At 42.5% G+C, this 18,302-nt stretch overlaps 1 protein-coding gene across 9 annotated transcripts in view; it reads right to left on the bottom strand.

Moving 5' to 3' along the window:
* Positions 1-18,302, bottom strand: part of LOC106987507 (zinc finger protein 883-like) — a 45,212-nt gene that overhangs the window by 5,825 nt on the left and 21,085 nt on the right. For 8 of the 9 annotated variants that reach the window (XM_015085799.3, XM_053206869.1, XM_053206864.1 and 5 more), the window contains one exon: positions 4,853-5,009. In XM_015085799.3, coding sequence (XP_014941285.3) covers positions 4,853-4,945 — 93 coding nt within the window. In that variant the 5' untranslated portion in view covers positions 4,946-5,009. Of the gene's footprint in view, positions 1-4,852; positions 5,010-6,704; positions 7,329-18,302 lie in introns of those variants that run through there. The other variant, XM_015085801.3, reaches the window with a different exon arrangement.

Genomic DNA, 18,302 nt, shown 5'->3' with positions numbered 1-18,302 from the left:
ATACTAAGGAATCTATTAATACACGTCATCATGTTCACGTTTCTGAAAAGTCCTATGATGATTCAAATAGACACTAAGCAAGTATCCACAAAATATTCTCCCATTTGTAATAATAACCATTAACCAAAGGGGATTTAGAGGATTCTTCCTTAAAATGATTAAATGTGTATGTCTTACCCCGGAGGCAGCATCACACTTCATGAGGAAACACTGGAGTATAAAGGTGCTCTCCCACCACAATTATTCAACAATTTACAAGTGGTAACAGTCAATGCAATTGAAAAGAGATAAATAGTTGTAAAAACGGTCATAATTTAAATATAATTTATACGTAGAAAACTCAAAAGAATCCTATGAGAACTATTCTATAGAAAGAAAATAATTTTCTTTTTTAAGTTTGAGACAGAGAAAGAGATAGTGAAAGTGCACACACAATCAGGAGGGGGCAGAGAGAGACAGACAGAGAGACAGACAGACAGAAAGACAGAGAGATAGAGAGACAGACAGAGAGACAAGGAGAGCACACCAGCAGGCCCGACTCTTATCCCACCAACTGTGAGATCATGACCTGAGCCAAAATCAAGAACTGGACACTTAATCACCACCCAGGCGTCACAAAGAAAAGAATTTTCTATAAGAAAATTCTATAAACTGTAGATTATAAAAATAATGTCTTCATACATACAAAAACATTCATACTATAACAACAACAAAAAGCAGAATACATATCAATACATTAACAGAAAACATACAAAGCTGTGGGAGAAAAAAATATGAAGACTACAAGAACTAATAAATGAAAGACACCATATTCACAAGTAGGAAGATCTACATCAAAAAGATATCAATTCTCAGTAAGTTAATAATCAGGAAATTCATGTAATATTACCCTAATAAACAACACATCCTTAGATACAGACAAGCTAATTTAAAAGTTCATAGAGAAGATTAAGTAAGAATAGACAGAGACCGTGGTAGGTTATACTTCTGTTCACCAAAATTTAGTGTCTCTCCCTTATCAGTCAGCTCTGGCTGACACAACAAATGCCCTAGACTAGATGGATTCAAAAGCAAATTTCTTGGGGCACCTGGGTGGCTCAGTTGGTTAAGCTTCCAACTTTGGCTCAGGTCATGATCTCATGGCTCGTGCGTTCGGGCCCCACGTTGGTCCGTGTGCTAACAGCTCCGAGCGAGCCTGGAGTCTGGAGTCTGCTTTAGATTCTGTGACTCCCTCTCTCTCTCTCTCTCTCTCAGCCGCCCCGCCCCCCCCACCCCCACCCCCCCCCCCCCCCCGCTCACACTCTGTCTCTTTCAAAAATAAATAAACATTTAAAAAAATTCTTTTGTAAGCAAATTTTTCTCAGATTTCTGGAGGCTGCGACATCCAAGGTCAGGTGTCAGCCAGTTCTGTGCCGGGTATAGACCATCTTCCTGGCTTGCAGATGGTCACTCTCCTGCTGTTTTCTCATGGTGGAGGAATGAAGATCTCTCCTCTTCCTCTTTTCATAAGGCCACCAATCCTATCAGATTAGGGCCCCACCATTAGGACCTCATTTAACAATAATTACTTTCTAAAGGCTTGATCTCCAAATGCAGTCACATTGGCAGTTAGGGCTGGCCTTCAATATACAAATTCTGGGGGAATACAATGCAGTCCACAGTACTCCCTGAGGTGCCCTTCTCTGCAAAAGGATTAGTATCCCTTGGAGGTGGAACTCACATAAACAGATCTATATTCTTCCATGTACCTGGCACTGAACAAGAACAAGTCAATGGAAGTGACACATGTCACTTCTAAGCAGGAGCTGGAAGAGCCATGCACAGATCACCATGTCCTCCCTCTGTCACAGGACCAACAATGTTACAGTAAAAAAAAGTGCTCCTCCGTCTGGGATACTGAATGAGACAAAAAGGATAAAAAGCAAAACTGATCCGTGATAGATAGGTAGCATAAGAAAGAATGAAACCTTTGTTGTGGACCTAACTGGTAATGAATCGGCATAATCACCAAACAGAAACAAGCAGTGCAAAGAAACCGGGAGGAAGGTGATCCATGACCAGGGGCTAAATAGCAGATCAGTGTTACTTATGATCACTGGTACTTATGTACCTAATGTTACTGAAGTAACATGAGTGATGATTACCATATGGATTTAAAGCTTTAGAAAAAGAGGTGGGAAAACAGAGTATTAGTAGTAAGTATCAGGCACTAGTCGCTGCCTTTAGTTAAATACTATAGGAAAAGTGATAAGCTCAGGTGGAAAAAAAAGAGTTCAGTGTGCAAACAGGAATGAAAGAAAATTGGGAGATACTATAAATTTGGGAACCTGTAGGACTGAAAAACTTTCAAAGGATTTCTCATTTTATCTGTTACTGTTTAGGGCTGAAAAAGTTGCCTCTTCCAATTTTTACAGAAAAAAATGTAAGAAATGCTTGGAGAGTCAAGACTAATTAAACTCAACCTCAAGGGAGTAACAAACATGTTATAACCACGGCATCCTGTGACACAATTGAACCCTGAAGACAATACACTAAGTAAAATGAGTCAGTCATGAAAAGATGAATATTGCCTGACTTCACCTATAGAGGCTCCCTAGAATAGCCAAATTCATGGACATAGAAAATAAAATCATGGTTGCCAAGGGCTGAATTAGAGGGGACAGGTACTTGGTATTTAATGAGCAGAGCTTCACTTGGGAAACATGAAAAAATTCTGGAGACAGTTGCACAAGATGATTAAAACTGATGCCACTGAACTGACATTTTTAATTAAAATGGTCACTACGGCCAATTCGAGGTTATATATATATATATATATATATATATATATATATATATATTTTACTGCTTATTTGTTTATTTTGAGAGAGGGAGTGAGCACAAGCAGGGGAGGGGCACAGAGGGAGGGAAGGAGAGAATCCTAAGCAGGCTCCATGCTGTCAGTGCAGAGATTGACATGGGGCTCGAACCCATGAACTGTGAGATCATGACCTGAGCCAAAATCAAGAGTCAGATGCCTAACCGACTGAGCCACTCAGGTGTTCCAGGTTATGTATATGTTATCAAAATAAAAAAAGTTAACCAACTTTTCACCAAATTGTAGCCCAAAATTCTATTTATGGTTGATGCAAACATCCATTTTTCCTTACTCATTTCTTTTAAATGATTAGCTGGAACAGAAAAATTAAATATCCTTTAACAAGGTTGAAAACATGGCAGTTCATTTTTGAACTAGCAATTTCAATTATACGATAATAAAAAATACAGATAGAATCACTGACAAATTAATGAAAATAAAAGGTAAAAATTATAAAAATCTGAGCTCCTTGTTTCATACTTTGCCTATCTTCATCTTAACACTTGTTTGAACGTAGATCACTGACTCCTGAATACTTTCTCCAACCGGACTCCTGAAGCTGTCACCACACATGTTGGCTAGTAGCACAGCTCAAGAGGGATCCAACCCAATCACCAGGCATATACATCCTTCAGATTTTTCCAAGAAGGACAATTCCAATGTAAAACAGACAGTTACTACATTTGTCTGTGAGCACCAATGCAGATTTTGGATACACTAACAAAACAAACACATGGGTCTTCATGTAAGAGGAGATTATACCTGAGAGAGAAGGAGGCATCCAGGAGAAATCTCATTAGAGTCACTGGTGAATGGAAGGTATATCACATGTAAGGGAAGAAAAGACGACATGGATTTCAGGTGGGACTCGCTCAGTGTGAGGTGCCTTCTGGACAGCCACAAAAAACGCATTCACGGGGGAGTTGGACCTATGGTCTAAAGGATGGGGAGGAGGTCCAAGATGGAGAGAAATGCTCAAGACTATCAAACCACAGAGGGCCAGACAAGTCAAGGAAAACCGCATCGTGTGAATACGGGGGCCAGATTTGAACACTTGGAGAGCGATGTTCGGGAGAAGAAACACACAGGAGAAGAATTCAGGGAAGCAGAAGAAATCATCAGGCAGGCCGCCACAGGAGCTAACGGACAAGAATGTCCAGGAGAAGATCCTGGAGAGCAGTGTCACTACGGCAGAAGGTTCACATGAGGCAACGCCCACAGTACACGGAGTCTAACATAATCTAGGTGGATAATGCAGGTTGTAGGTTATTTCCTCACTTAGAAGACGTGAATTGGGACCACACTGAGTAGGTTAAGATGCAGACCAGCGGTGGAAATATTTGTCAGAAAAATACAACTTTGAACAGTCGGCCCCACAACCCACACAGACAGACTAGCTGACAGAAACGTGGGGAGACTGATTTGAAGGACCTGCAGTCAATTCAGTCCCCCAGACATCCCAAGTTTTAGCCGAGGATCAAGTAGGGCCTTCCAAAAGCTGTCTGGGACGCTACTTTCGCAACTCCAGAAAACCCTTAGTGAGCAAGCCGTGTTCCAGCCCCAGGTGACCGACACCGCTGCAGAATGCTGGACGTGTTGATTTCCAGGTTGGCAGTGAAACACTGTCCACGACACCATCTCCGTGACCGACAAAGGCACCCTTTCGGACTTCTGTGCCTGCAAGCTTTCGTGTCCCATGAGAATGTGGCACACTTTCCTCTAAGGGGCCATTCTGAAAAGATAACAAATGTGCCTATCTTTTCTCCACGACATCAGAAAGAGAAATCAGGGACGAATCTGCACTCACCTTGGAGGACTCTCAGATCATAGAACCCGTCCATACCTACATGCCACCATTTCCACGTTTAGGTATTTTTCCCAGAAGCTGAGTTTCACTTATTTCTACTTTTCTATTTTAATTTATGAACTGCCCTGCGTAAAGCTCACAAAGCACGATGTAAAACAAGCTGAGGAGCAAGCAAACAAACCACTCACCAGAGATGAATTCTGCATGTTCTGCTGCTCTTGGAAACGCAACGAGGACTGTGGGAGGACAGCTGGGAGAGAGGGCCAATGGACCAGAGTCATGACAGGACTGCGGTGACTTGCTCCCAGGTCCTGGATTCTCTTGTGTGAGGCTCTCTACACACAGCTAGAAAAGACAATTAACAAGGGGGGGGGGGGGGGGGGGTTCACCTGCTGTGAGACAACAGAACCTCACACCTTGAGAAACAGCAGGAAACACCCTATTGCAGGGGAACCCCCAAGCCCATTAACTGCACATGCAGTTTATGCTTGGTTACTGAAAACACCCATGTCCTACTGATTTTATCAACAGTTACTAGTAAGAATTAACTTAAAATTCTGAAGATGCTTATTTAAACCACGGTGGTTTAACTACGCTCCTATTAATAGAGACATACACACAGGGCTTCATATTTGCGTTTCCACGAGGACACCTGTAGCTTAAACACCTTATCTTCACGGAAAGTATACATCTTGCAACTCAACATTTTTGGCCTGTGATTTTATAGGAAAAGAACCTAAGGTACATTTCTTGTGTGGCACACTGTTCCCATAATGGTTCTCAATGACCTGCTTCCCTGTAACCATTTCCTCAACACTGGCGTGGGCTTTGCCATTCGACTTGCTTTGGTCAAAGGGAGCTCAGCTCAGCACATGTGACCCAGACACAGGATGAAGAGGACTTTTCCACTAGCGGTTACCTTCCGGGAACACTATCATCTTGTGAAGACACCTGGGGCTAGCCTGCTAGGGATGCACGGCTTAGCCGGCAGCCAACACAAATCACCAAAAAGGTCACGCTGTAAGGGTTAAATAGTACTATAGGGCTAACGCTTAGCTTGAAAGATAACAACTTTGTTCTGACACTAAAAGTCAAAAGATAACAGCCTTGCTTTTACTCTTGTAAATCATACTTCATACTCTTGTGAATTAGGCTTTACCAATGAAGGAAACAAAAGCTCAAAAAAGAGCATCAGAGACAAGGTCAAGGAGATCCACTGGTTGCAACTTAGCGGCAGAAAGTCTAAAATAATCACCTCATTCAATAACTGTTTCTGACTCATCTGGCAACTGTTTCTAACTCATCTGGGAACTGTTTATCTGTTCTGTTCCCAGATAATGATAAAACGATGTGATCGGCTTTAAAAACTCTGTACCCCAGCTGTTCGGGGCCACACTCTTATCAAGAGTGTTGGTCCCAATCGGTCGGCCTTGCCTCTCATTGTAATAAACTTTGTTGCAACTGTCACTGGTACCCATAGCATTCTGTTTCAGGAGTCGTGTGGATGCAACAACGCTACACAGTGCGGGGGGGGGGGGGGGGGGGGGAGACCTGACCCCTGCCACCGCCTGCTGTGGAGACGCCAAGAAACCCTGCAAATACAACAACTGCCTCACCCTTAGACCCGGGTGCGCACACCTTTCACGATGATCTCTCTGGAAATCGCGGACATGTCACTGATCATCAATACGCTCATGTTACAGGTGAGCAAACCGAACGCCACCACGGTTGAGGACACCGCTGGAACGAGGACGCTGACCGCAGCCCCTGACGCTCGCTGACCATCTGCAGACCCACCCCCGCCCTCGCTGCCTCTTGGACTCGACCACCCAGTTCGCCAAGCTCCCGGAGGCACATGCCGCGCCTTCTACAGCGCGCCTTCTCCTGACCAAGCAACCACTGAAAGCACAGCCCGAGCCGGATCCCGTCTCGCCGTGGGTCACCAACCCACCTTCCCGCGCCCACCAAGGGGACGACCCCTCCCCCTCGCCCGCCCAGTCCCCGAGTGGCGCAGGGCTCCCCTTTCACCCTCGCACCAACCTTCAGGGACCGACAGCCTAGGGCCCTCGGGGCAGCGGCGAAAGAGGAGCCAGGAGCGGAAGTTCCTGGCGGAAGGGGGCGGGGCCGCACGTGCGCAGAAGGAGCCCGGAAGAATCCCAGAGTCCCCTGCGGGAAGACGTCTGTGCAAGAGAGAGACTACATTTCCCACAAACCTCTGCGCTCTGTCCATTAGGGGCTTTGGGAGGTGAGGTGATGGATGAGAGTTGGGGTCTACCCACGTGGCCAAACGTGGGATTCTCGTCCCTTATTAATTCCTGACTTTTTTTAACTCCTTTGAAAGACATTTTTAAAAAAGGTTTTTTTAATGTTTACTTGTTTTTGAGAGAGAGAGAGAGTGTGAGTGGGAGAGGAGCAGAGAGAGAAGAGACAGAATTCCAAACAGGTTCCAGGCTGCAAGCTGTCAGCACACAGACACACCATGAGATCTTGACCTGAGCTGAAGTCAGACTCTTAACCAACTGAGCCACCCAGGTGCCCCAGATCCTGATTTTACCAAATGATAGAGATGTCGTCTCTAAATAGGAAAAGTCTAATGTGGAGGAAACATTACATCACATGAAATGTTAGCTTTAATTGCTAGCGATGTTATGGTAATGGTTATAGAACGCACTGGGTTTTTTTTTTCCCACAAGCATACTAAAGCATGAATAGTGAACTACCACAATATCTGCATTTTATTAAAGTATTTAACAAACATATGGCAAGTGTTAAATTAATATTTGTAAAGTAGATCCTGGAGTTTGGGATTGAGTCAATCTTCAACGAAAGACCACGGGGGAAAGGGAAATGGAGAAGTTTACTGCGCACAGGTTCAGGAGGAACTATACCTTATGCTTCAAGGGGCCACAAGGCGAGAGGTCAAGACAGGGTGCAGGCAGAGTGAGTGCAGCAGAACCTGGACCGCATCTTCATTATGGTCCCCCTTTGATGTGCTTTGGGATTCCAAGGATAAGGCCAAATGGGTCAATTCAAACCAGAAAGAGTACAGTTTTGCTATGGTCCATGGGGGTCTTACCTAAGGGATGTACAAGGTGAAGGTCGTGGGAGGGAGGAGAACTGTTGCTCACAAGGGATACTGGGGAAGTTTATATGAGGAATTTGCATTTGTTCCTGACTCTGCAGACTGTTACCTAGGGAAGGGCTATTGTCAGTCTGAGGTTCCAGCATGCCCCTTGGGCACACAAAATGGATGCAGAGGCAGAAATATCACGGGGTAGTTATGTAAACATGTACCTGCAACTCCCAATGAATGTATTAAATAGATGCTAGTTCAAATGCCTTCTTTTTAAATTTTCAGTGTGTTTATTTATTTTGAGAGAGACAAAGTCAGCACAAGTGGGGGATAGACAGAGAGAGGGGGAGACAGAGAATCCCAAGCAGGCTCCACACTGTCAGCACGGAGGCCAACATGGGGCTCAAACTCATGAAACTGTAAGATCATGACCTGAGCCGAAATCAAGAGTCAGACATTCAACCGACTGAGCCACCCGGCGCCCCTAGTTCAAATGCCCTCTTAGCGCAGAAGGCATGTACCAGTTTCATAAATAGATGCTATTCTCACCCATTAAAATAACTTCTAAGCCTTCAAAGGATGATATTACACTATTGGGAAACCTGCTCTAGTGTATATACAGGAATGAAATCTTTGGGTCATAGAGTGGATGCCCTCCAAAACAGTGCAAATTTACACTTCCAGTGTCTGGTAATTACTTGCTCAGAGACTCCAACGATTTTTCCATTCATGAATCTACTCATCAGAATCTTATTTATTTTCCTGAGGGTTGGGCTTCAACATGGGCTTCCCTTCCCTGGTTTCTGTCACGCTATAAACAAATTCAACACTCGGCTTTCTGCTGTCGATGCAGCATCTGTAGAAACAGGGATAAAACTGGCTTTTGTAATTGGGTTGATGTGTACTTTAGAGGTAGGGGTGGGGGTTGACTGTCTGGCCCATGACCTATCTGACCTATCTGTGGTTTTCCCTTTTCCTAAAATATGACCTCATCTTTTCAAATGTATGTATCTTTTTTTCATCCTGCAATTGCCCCTCATCGGCTGTACTGTGTAGACCCAGGAACCTCCGTCTTTATTTCCTATTCTCTTCTTTTCTCAGATTCTGGGATCCCTCACCTCCCTTCCTCAGTCCCCTGGATCCCATATTCCTCTATTTAACACCTATGCGTGTGATAGTTGGAGATCCTTTAAATCCCTCCCAAACATTCAAATGTTTGTTCCTTCATCAGTGAAGTTCTGGACCTGGGCTTTTCTTGATGGGAACTTTTAAGTTACTAATTGAATCTCTTCACTTGTTCACATTTTTTTCTTGAGTCAGTTTTGGTATTTTAGGAATTTATCCATGTCATCTAAATTATCTAATGTATGTACAGTCGTTCATATAATTCCTTTTAAAACTGTTTAATTTCTGTAGGGTCTGTAGTAATGTCCAATCTTTTATTTCAGATTTTAGCAATTTGACTCTTATCTATTTCTTGGTCAATTTACTTAATGTTCATAAGTTTTGTTGACCTTTTCAAAGAATCTGATTTTGATTTCATTGATTTTTCTCTTTTGTTTTTCTATTCTCTGTTTCATTTCTTTCTGTTCCAATCTTTATTTCCTTCCCTTACTTGCTTTAGGTCAGTTTCTATCTCTTTTTTTTCCCCTCTCCTACCCCTGTTTTTTCTTCTTTTTCAAGAGTCTTAAGGTGGAAGTTTCCATTATTGATTGAAAATCTCTTTTCTTTTGTCATATAGACATTTGTGGAATAAAGTGACCCCCAAGCACTGTTTTACTTGCCTCCCATGAGTTTTGGTAAGTTGTGTGTTAATTGTCAATTATTTCAGTGTACTTTCTAATTTCCCTTTTGATTTCTTCTTTGACAAATGTAATTTTGGGGGTTGTTAATTTTCAACATATTTGTGAGTTTCCTTAACTACGTTCTGTTTTTAATTATGAAAAACACTCGATCGTGATTTTGTTTTGTATTATTTGTGATTGCGATTGTATTTGTGATTATGTTTTGTGTTATTTCCATCATTTTACATGTATTCTAGTTTGGTTTATGGATTAGTATATGGGTTTTCTTGAAGAATGTTTATGGGCAGTTGAGAAGCATGCATATTCGGCTGTTGTTGATTGGATTGTTCCAGATATGTTGGTTAAGTCTAATTGGTTTCTACTGTTATTTGAATCTTCTAGTTTTTAGTTATTCTTTTGCTTAGTTGTTCTATCCATTATTAACATGAGGTATTGAAGTCTTTAACTATTGTCATTTTGTTGTCTATTTCTCCCTTTATTACTGTCAGGTTTTCTTACATGTATTTTGGTATTCTGTCATTAGGTGCATATATGTTTATAACTGCTATATCTTCTTGATGAATTGACAGTTTTCCATTAAAAAATGTCCCTCTTTAGCTCTAATAACTAGTTTTTGTTTTAAAGTCAATTTTGTCTAGCAGCGGCATAACCACTTTAGTATAGCATTCTTGTAGATTTTTGTTTGAATTTCATTTATTTTCCCATCCTTCTATTTTTAATCCATTTTTATCTTTGAATCTCAAGTCTGGCTCTTGTATACAACACAGATATGAGATTTTGTTCTTTATCCAGTCTGATAAGCTCTATTTTATGATTGGATCATTTAATCCATTCACATTTAATGTATTATTGATATACTTGGACTTTTTTTTGCAATTTTAGTTTTTTTCTATGTTTCACATCTTTTCATTTCTCTATCCCTCCTTACTGCTTTCTTTTGCAAAAGTTAATATTTTCTATGTAACATTTAAGTTTCATTTATGATTTTTTTTTCCTTATATATTTGTTATTTCCTCAGTGATTGCTCTTTGGCTTACCATATACATCTCAAATTATCAGGATCAGATCTAGATTCATACTAACTTAGTTGTAGTTACATATAAAAGCATGATTTCTATAAATCTCTATATGCACCTCATCCTTTCTTAAAGTATTATTTAATACATGTTACATCTAAAAATTCTACAAACTAAACAAAATTTATTATAATTCTTCTATTACATAATTTTATGTTTTTTTAAAGAAGTTGAGAAAAGAAGAGCAAGGATACACTTAATGCACTTTTAGGTATTAAACTTATTTATCACTCATGATTCTCTTCATTTATTCTTATAGTCTCAAGTTACCATCTGGAGTGATTTCTTATCACAATACATATTCTCTCCCACTCACCTCCTTTGTACTATTATAAGCAAAGATATTTTCATATATTACAGGCCCAATAAGACATTATATACCTACTTTTCTATACAGTTCTTTCAAATCAGATAAAAGAAGAAAGTAAAAAAATTTTCACTTATACTCTCTTTTACAGCTATCTAATTACCTTTCTTGGTACCTCCCCCTACTTTTGGAGGGCATATATTCAAGTTACTCTCTGGGGTCATTTACTTTCATCTTGAACAGCTTCTCTTAATATTTCTTGTCAGGCAAGTCGGATAGCAACAAATTTCCTCAGTTTTGTTTATCTAGGCATGTCTTTTTTTCATCTTCATTTTTGAAAAATAGTTTTGATGGATATAGGCTTTTTGGTTGACAGTGTTTTCCTTTGGGCAATTTGAATACGTTATTTGCATTCCTTCTGACTTCTCTTGTTTCTGCTGAGAAGTACATTGTTAATCTTACCGGGTTTTTTTCTTCACGTGATAAAAAGTTTCCTTTTTAAGTAAAAAGGTCTTCATTTGTCTATCCTCCTCCTCTTAAGATTTCTTCCCTGCCATTCACGTTCAGCATTTTTACTGGATTTCTTTGTGTTTATCCTAATTGTAGTTCACTGAGTTCCTAGCCAGTTAACATTTCTTCATTTGCCATATATCCTTGGAACTGATTCCTCAGATTTCAAATGGTTATTGTTTTCTTTTGTTTTGTTTTGTTTTATAATTTTCAGTTTGGCTGGGGAGCAGATCAACGGTCCCCCTATAATGCTGGAAGTCCCTCTAAGAATCACATAATTTTCAAACCTGGATGCTCAGTCACTTGTGAACTTTGCAGTTGTCACAGAATAATGACACATAGTTTAACAAACAAAACTAAGCTCAAACAATTGTCAGTATTATGTGAATGAGTCATTATTATTTATTTGCTTTGGAAGTTTCGCAGATACTATCATGACCGGGGTATTATACTTAAAAAATTTATTTTAATTCTATAATAGCAATACACATGTTCACGAAGTGGGTAAAATTATAGCAAATGCTGAAAAATACACTTGACAATAACTTAGAAGGTCTGTTTATATTACAGAATTCATCAAGCAATTGAAAAAAACCCACCATGACACACTACACAATTTAGTAGATAATACAGAGAAAATAAAAAGAAATATTACATAAACTTTTTGCTACAGTATTGGTAAATACATGCCTTCTGGGACTATATTTCCCTGGAATGTCATATAGTCCCAAATGTGAGCTTTTAGAGACATTAATTTAAAATTTACAAGGTCTGTAGAGGACATAATAAAAGTCAGTTAGAGCCTGGAGGCTACTTAAACCAGAAGGAACTGTGGCTTTTTACACTATGATGTTGTATTTTAGATTTTGCTGCCAGCCACTGCCTTGAAAATTCAAGCAAGAGGGGACTCCATGTGCAGTTTGGAACTCTCTGAACACTGTCAAGAATGAAGTACAGGAGATCCATTGGTGTCCTTGGCTACATCCTTCAGCCCAGCTATGGAGGTGGAGGATAGTCCCTCTCACACAGATAGAGCCCTAGCCCGTCTCCACCTTGTCTCTCCATGATTCAGCCTTGGGAATTTTCCCAAAGCTAAGGGAGATCAGTCACTCCATTCGTGGGGAGTTCAAGGAGTTCATGGCCAACTTTCAAGCCATAGCTTCTCATGACTCAGTGGGTCAGCTGAGATACATATGACCTAGCTTTTTACAGAGTACCCAACAGGATGAATGTCAGCTTGTGCACAGCGGTCAGCAGCTCAGCAGGACACCCTTAACTGTCTTTCCCTCCACTCCTCTCTTATTTTCTGCACTTCCTCATTGTTGCTTTTCGCAATCATTTCCCAAATAAACGGTGTACACAAGCTAGTATCTCAGCTCTTCTGGGGATAGAGGGGAATACAAAACAAAGACAGCAAGAAACCCAAGCAAGACAACAACTCCTACTCAAGTCAAGTCAAAACAAATACGAGAACCCTAGCCAGAACACTGACCTCTTCTCAGCAAAGAGTGGTCCCCAAGCCAACAATCCTAACACAATCACCCACCAGAATCAATAACATCACCAGGAGGGTAGCACTTCCCGTGTGTTTCTCAGAAGACCCAATTGCCCCACTGAAAACTACCACTTATGTTTGAGTACATCTCTGCTTGATAGAGCCTGAGTCACATATGGGATATAAACTGCAAGGAAGTCTGGTTTCTCCTGTGACACCTGCAGGACATCGGAGTCCCCCACCTGCCCCCATCCTCTGCAGGACTCTGCCCCACAGGTCCGAAGCCTCCTCTCTTGGATCACGCTTCTGCCATTTCACCGCCACGGGTCTCCATGTGCCCTCACTGTGGTCTGGAAAGCTAAGGCAGTCATTAGGCCCACCTGGTCTAATGGTGTTGTGTCTCATTTATCTCCGTGACTGGATGGAACAGAACTTATTTCTCACTCACTGTCCTTCCTGTGCTGATCAATGCAGTGTGGCATGTGAGATGCTGCAGGTGACTCAGACAGGCGGGGGTGGTGCCCGCTCCAGGTGGGCACCGGCTCTCCCACACAGGACGTGGAAGGAATGCATTGACCTAAAGTAGTGCTCTGGGTAGGATGTGTGGGCACGGGATGTTTAGCAGCTCTGTTTCAGCACACTTAGCATGGACTCAGCCCGGAGAAGGAGACGTCTTCCCAAAGCAAGCAAAGGGGTCCCTTTTCCATCCTCTAACACAGGTGGCAAAGGAAGACTTACAGAAGAAAACGTATAAATATTTTGTGTTTCCAAAGTGGCAGCAAAAGCACATATCTGAGATACAAATACACACTCTGCCGGGAAAGTGCCTGCTCCAGACTTGTTAAAGTAAAAGGGTCAGTTCCTACTCCTACTTTATCATCATTTCCTCTGCATCCCGTTGGTAGCCCCTTTGCTCTGAGCTCTTTCTCCAGGAACCACCCTGAGTCATGGAGAGAGCAGGCTTCAGGAGAAGCTGATCTGTCAGTGAAGCAGGGAAGAGAGAGTACAAGAGCCAAAAGAGAGGAGGAAGAGACAGTCATGGAGCAAGACAGCAATGAAGACTTTGGGAGGTTTCTGATCATAGCCTGGAATTTTTGGAATCCCAATACTCCCTTTCAACCACATGCACGAGGATGAGACAGGGAGGAGAGAAGGGTTTAGGTATCATGGAGAGAAGCATTGAGAGAGTTGAGGTGACGTGATGGAAGAAAGAGTTCTGGAAAGAAAAGAATAGGAAGGTACTGTTAAAGGTGGAGCCTGCACTTTCAGTTGGGCATCTTAATTGGCTCTGGTGGCCCCTGCACTCCAGGAACCTGAGGCTCCAGGCTCTGTCATGGAGAAGAGGGCAGCAGTAATACAACATGCACACACACACACACACACACACGCACGCACGCACTTAATGGGATTCATCAAGGCAGCACCTTCTCTCCAGCAGGCAGATGTGTAACTACAACATACAGGAGGCAACTTGCGGAACACCTTCCAAGGCGAGATGCGTGAATAAGAGTAACTTGTGGTTTTCAGACGTTTTGAGAATTCAGCCCATAATAGGACACACATTTTACTTCCAACCCAGTAAATCCCTATATACCCTCACACAACTGAAACAAAAAGTTCACAAAGTGAATCTTACCCTTTACTAATTGTGGTATGTTCTAATATTTTCTTTTCTATTCTACCCCAATTTTAAAAAATAAGTTCATCAAGCTTCTCAGAATTGATTCTGCTGCAACTTCAAAAACAGTTAGATGAATGAAGTATTTAATGGCCTGGCAGTGCCTCTTCTACGTTGACCTCCCACGGCACTGGATGGAGGAGTCATGGAGCAAGGCCTTACTCTCCTATGGAATGTGGTGAGAGTCACAGTATGACCATTTCCTCTGAGAAGGATCCCTGTGTGAGTAACTCATCATCAATTGTGTAATGCTGAGAAGCACACTTAGCTCTTGGAATCTCATGTTCTGGATTTTTCTAAGTTGGAAAGGAGAACATACACTATACAAGGGTGCCTGGGTGGCTCAGGCAGTTCAGCATCTGACTTCGGCTCAGGTCACGACCTCACAGCTTGTGGGTTTGAGCCTTGCAGCGGGCTTTGTGCTGACAGCTCAGGGCCTGGACCCTGCTTCACAGTCTGTGTCTCCCTCTCTCTCTGCCCCTCCCCTGCTCACACTCTGTCTCTCTCTTTATCAAGAATAAAAAACATTAAAAATTTTTTATAAATAAATATTTAAAATATATGTATATAAAGGATGTATACTGTACAAAATTGTGAAGACAGAAGCTGTGTCCATATCACTCCTGGCATATGGAAGATGATCCACATACAGGCCCACCTTAGATATATTGTGGGTTCTGTTCCCAACCACTACAATAAAGTGAATATCACAATAAAGTGAGTCAGATGAATTTTTTGTCTCCCAGTGCTGTAAAAGTTATGTTTACACTACACAATATTAAGTGTGCAATAGCATTATCTCAGAAAAGCAATGTACATATTTTAATTGTAAAATATTTTACTGCTAAAAAATGCTAAGCATCATCTGAATTTTCATCAGGTTGTAATCTTTTCACGGGTGGATGGTCATGGCTCAGTGTTTTTGGCTCATCAGGGTGGTGGCTGCTGAAGGTTGAGGTGGCCATGGCAATTTCTTAAAATCAGATGACAAGGAAGTTTGCTGCACTGATTAACTCTTCCTTTCCTGAATGACTTCTCTGTGGTGTGTGATGCTTTTTGACAGCATTTTACACACAGAACTTCTTTTAAAATGGGAGTCAGTCCTCTCAAGTCCTGCTGCTGTTTTATCAACTACATTGATGTTAACATCTCGCATACAATACTGGACTCAGTTGGACGCATTCCCCATTACTACCAACACTCAGCGGAAGAGCGGTCCAGACCGCTTTGACTTGGGCACTCCGCATGGTCCTTGGCTACTGTGGCCTGACTCACCCCTTTGTTCCCCTGAGCCTGCTCTGGCAAAGACGTGTCACTGCCACCATGTGCTGGAAGCAGCCTCTTGTCAGCTCTCTCCTGCCTTGATGAGCCTGCTGCATCTGACACTGTCCGTGGGAATGCTCCTTCCCTGGCTCTCCCAGTCTGCCCCAACTCTCCATCACCATTGCTATGCTCCTTCGTCTGCTCACCCCTGGAGGAAACATCTCGTTAGCAGTGAGATCGTGGGTGGGAAGAGAGGTGTTCCTGTGTCGGTGAGGGACGCCAAACAGGAACAGGGAAGGCAGGACAGCAGAAGGCATGGGTCATGTCCATGCCAAGTCCTGCCCTGATGAGTATTTTTGGCCCTACAGGAGAGAGGAGTTAGGGCAGAAGCTGAAAGTCAGAACATGAGCATTGCAGCACCTGAGCCTCGTGACCAAGGCAGACACACAGCGGAGTGGGTCAACTTCCTGCTTCAACAGCAGAGCACCAGGCCGGCAACTGGTGTGCTGCGCAGAGCTGGTGACCCGCACCAGGTATCCCTGTGTCCCCAGAGCACTGGGGAAGCAGCTCGCACCGAGGGCATTTTCACAGGGAGACAGGGCAGGGCAGCCTTCTCCTTCAGCACGTGTGAGGCTCTGTGAGGTCTCCCGGCTCCGAGCTCGGGACAGAGACTAGCCAGTTGTCCACCAATTATGTTCGCTCTTGTTCCTTGATTTCGGTCGGATGTTTCCCAGAGGACTTCCTTGGGGTTTGGTGTGTCCACTTACAGTGAAGGGAAAATGAATAGAAGGCATGGCTGCCAACCCCCTGGTTCTCAATGCTGCTTTCTCATCCGCTAGCTGGATTCAAGTGAGCGTGGCGATAATGTGTTGAGACTGGACGTGGGGCAGACTCAGTCGGCATTTGAGATGGGACAGGAGAAGAGCTCTGGGCAGCATGGAGGGGTAAGAACACTCTTGTTCTTCAATAGGCTTGGCAACTGGAAAACTGTGTAACTGGGCTATCCGTTTTCACTCTCTGAGACACTTTTATTAAGCAGAAAATATGCCTGTTTCCTTCCTTGTGCTGGCCCCCGGGAGAACATGCCATGAGATGATGCCAAAGCAGTAGGTGAATATTTTTGCACATTTAACAGGGAGTAATGGATGGAAGGGAGGCATGACAAGGTTGAAGTCATACACTCATCAGGCCCATATAAGGGCATTTTCTCAGTTTCTCCTGGTAAACCAGCTTATGTGAGTCAGTGCTCAGTCAGCTGACACTGTGAGTCTGCTGTGAACGAGGGTTTCCTAACTTGGCTACACAGCAGGGAGTCTGGTTCCTGGAGAAACATGGCTTCAAAGAGCACCTCTTGAGAGCAAGTGTGGGAAGAAACCCTAGCTCTCAATGTGCACTCTAGATCCTTAAAACTGGACCTTAATCTTATCCTCAACCCTATACTCTGACCCTCACCTATGACCCTAATTTAACCCCTGACCCTGAACTCAAAATCCTGCCCTGACCTTTCAACTCTGATTCTGGTTCTGGCCATATGTAAGGCCCCGGTGTCACAGCGCTGGGACAGACAGGCTACAGTGACGCCGGTGGCATCCAGGACAGCCTGCACTTGGTTCTCAGATTCCCTGTGCAGGTAAACACACTCACGTTTACAGAAATTAGGGTTCGTGTTTTCACCCTTTTTGGGGCATGTTTCCATTCTTTATGAATCTAAGACCTTCTGGTTGTGCCCCATGGAAACATAGTTCAAAATCTTATTTGAATTGAAATGAATTTATAGATTAATATGGGGAAAATGTCATCCTGGTGTTGGTTTTTCTCTACTCACATGTTCAAAATATCTCCATTTACTGAGGTCTTCTTTGTGCCCTTCAATACCTTGTTAATTTTCTCCAAAATTGTCTTGCATAGCTTTTGTTAGATTAATTCCTAGGGATGTATTTCTTATAATTTTTGAGTCCATTTTAAATGGGCCTTCTTTAAAGTGCATTTTGTGTTTGACCATTGCTGATGTACCTAACCCATCTTTTCTGTCATATGCCTTTAGAACCATAAATTTTCCCACTAAAACATTACATCTGTTCCTAATCATAAAAAGATAAGGAATTCCACAGCATACATTTTCTAATTCTCTTCTTGCTGCCCATGCGATTTTCCTTTTATATCTTACTGTTGTTTAAATGCAAATATATTCCAATTTCTATAAGAATTTCTGTTTTGGGGGGGCACCTGGGTGGTTCAGCCGGTTGGGCGTCCAACTTCGGCTCAGGTCACAATCTCACTGTTTGTGAATTCGAGCCCTGTGTCAGGCTCTATGCTAACAGCTCAGAGCCTGGAGCCTGCTTTGGATTCTGTCTGTCTGTCTGCCTGTCTGTCTCTCTTTCTCTCAAAAATAAATAAACATTTAAAAATTTGTTTAAATTTCTCATTTTTT

This window comes from Acinonyx jubatus, chromosome D2, assembly GCF_027475565.1.
Source record: "Acinonyx jubatus isolate Ajub_Pintada_27869175 chromosome D2, VMU_Ajub_asm_v1.0, whole genome shotgun sequence".
NCBI lineage: Eukaryota > Metazoa > Chordata > Mammalia > Carnivora > Felidae > Acinonyx > Acinonyx jubatus.
Note: the sequence above shows the minus strand (reverse complement) of the source record. Positions and strands in the feature narration are given on the sequence as shown.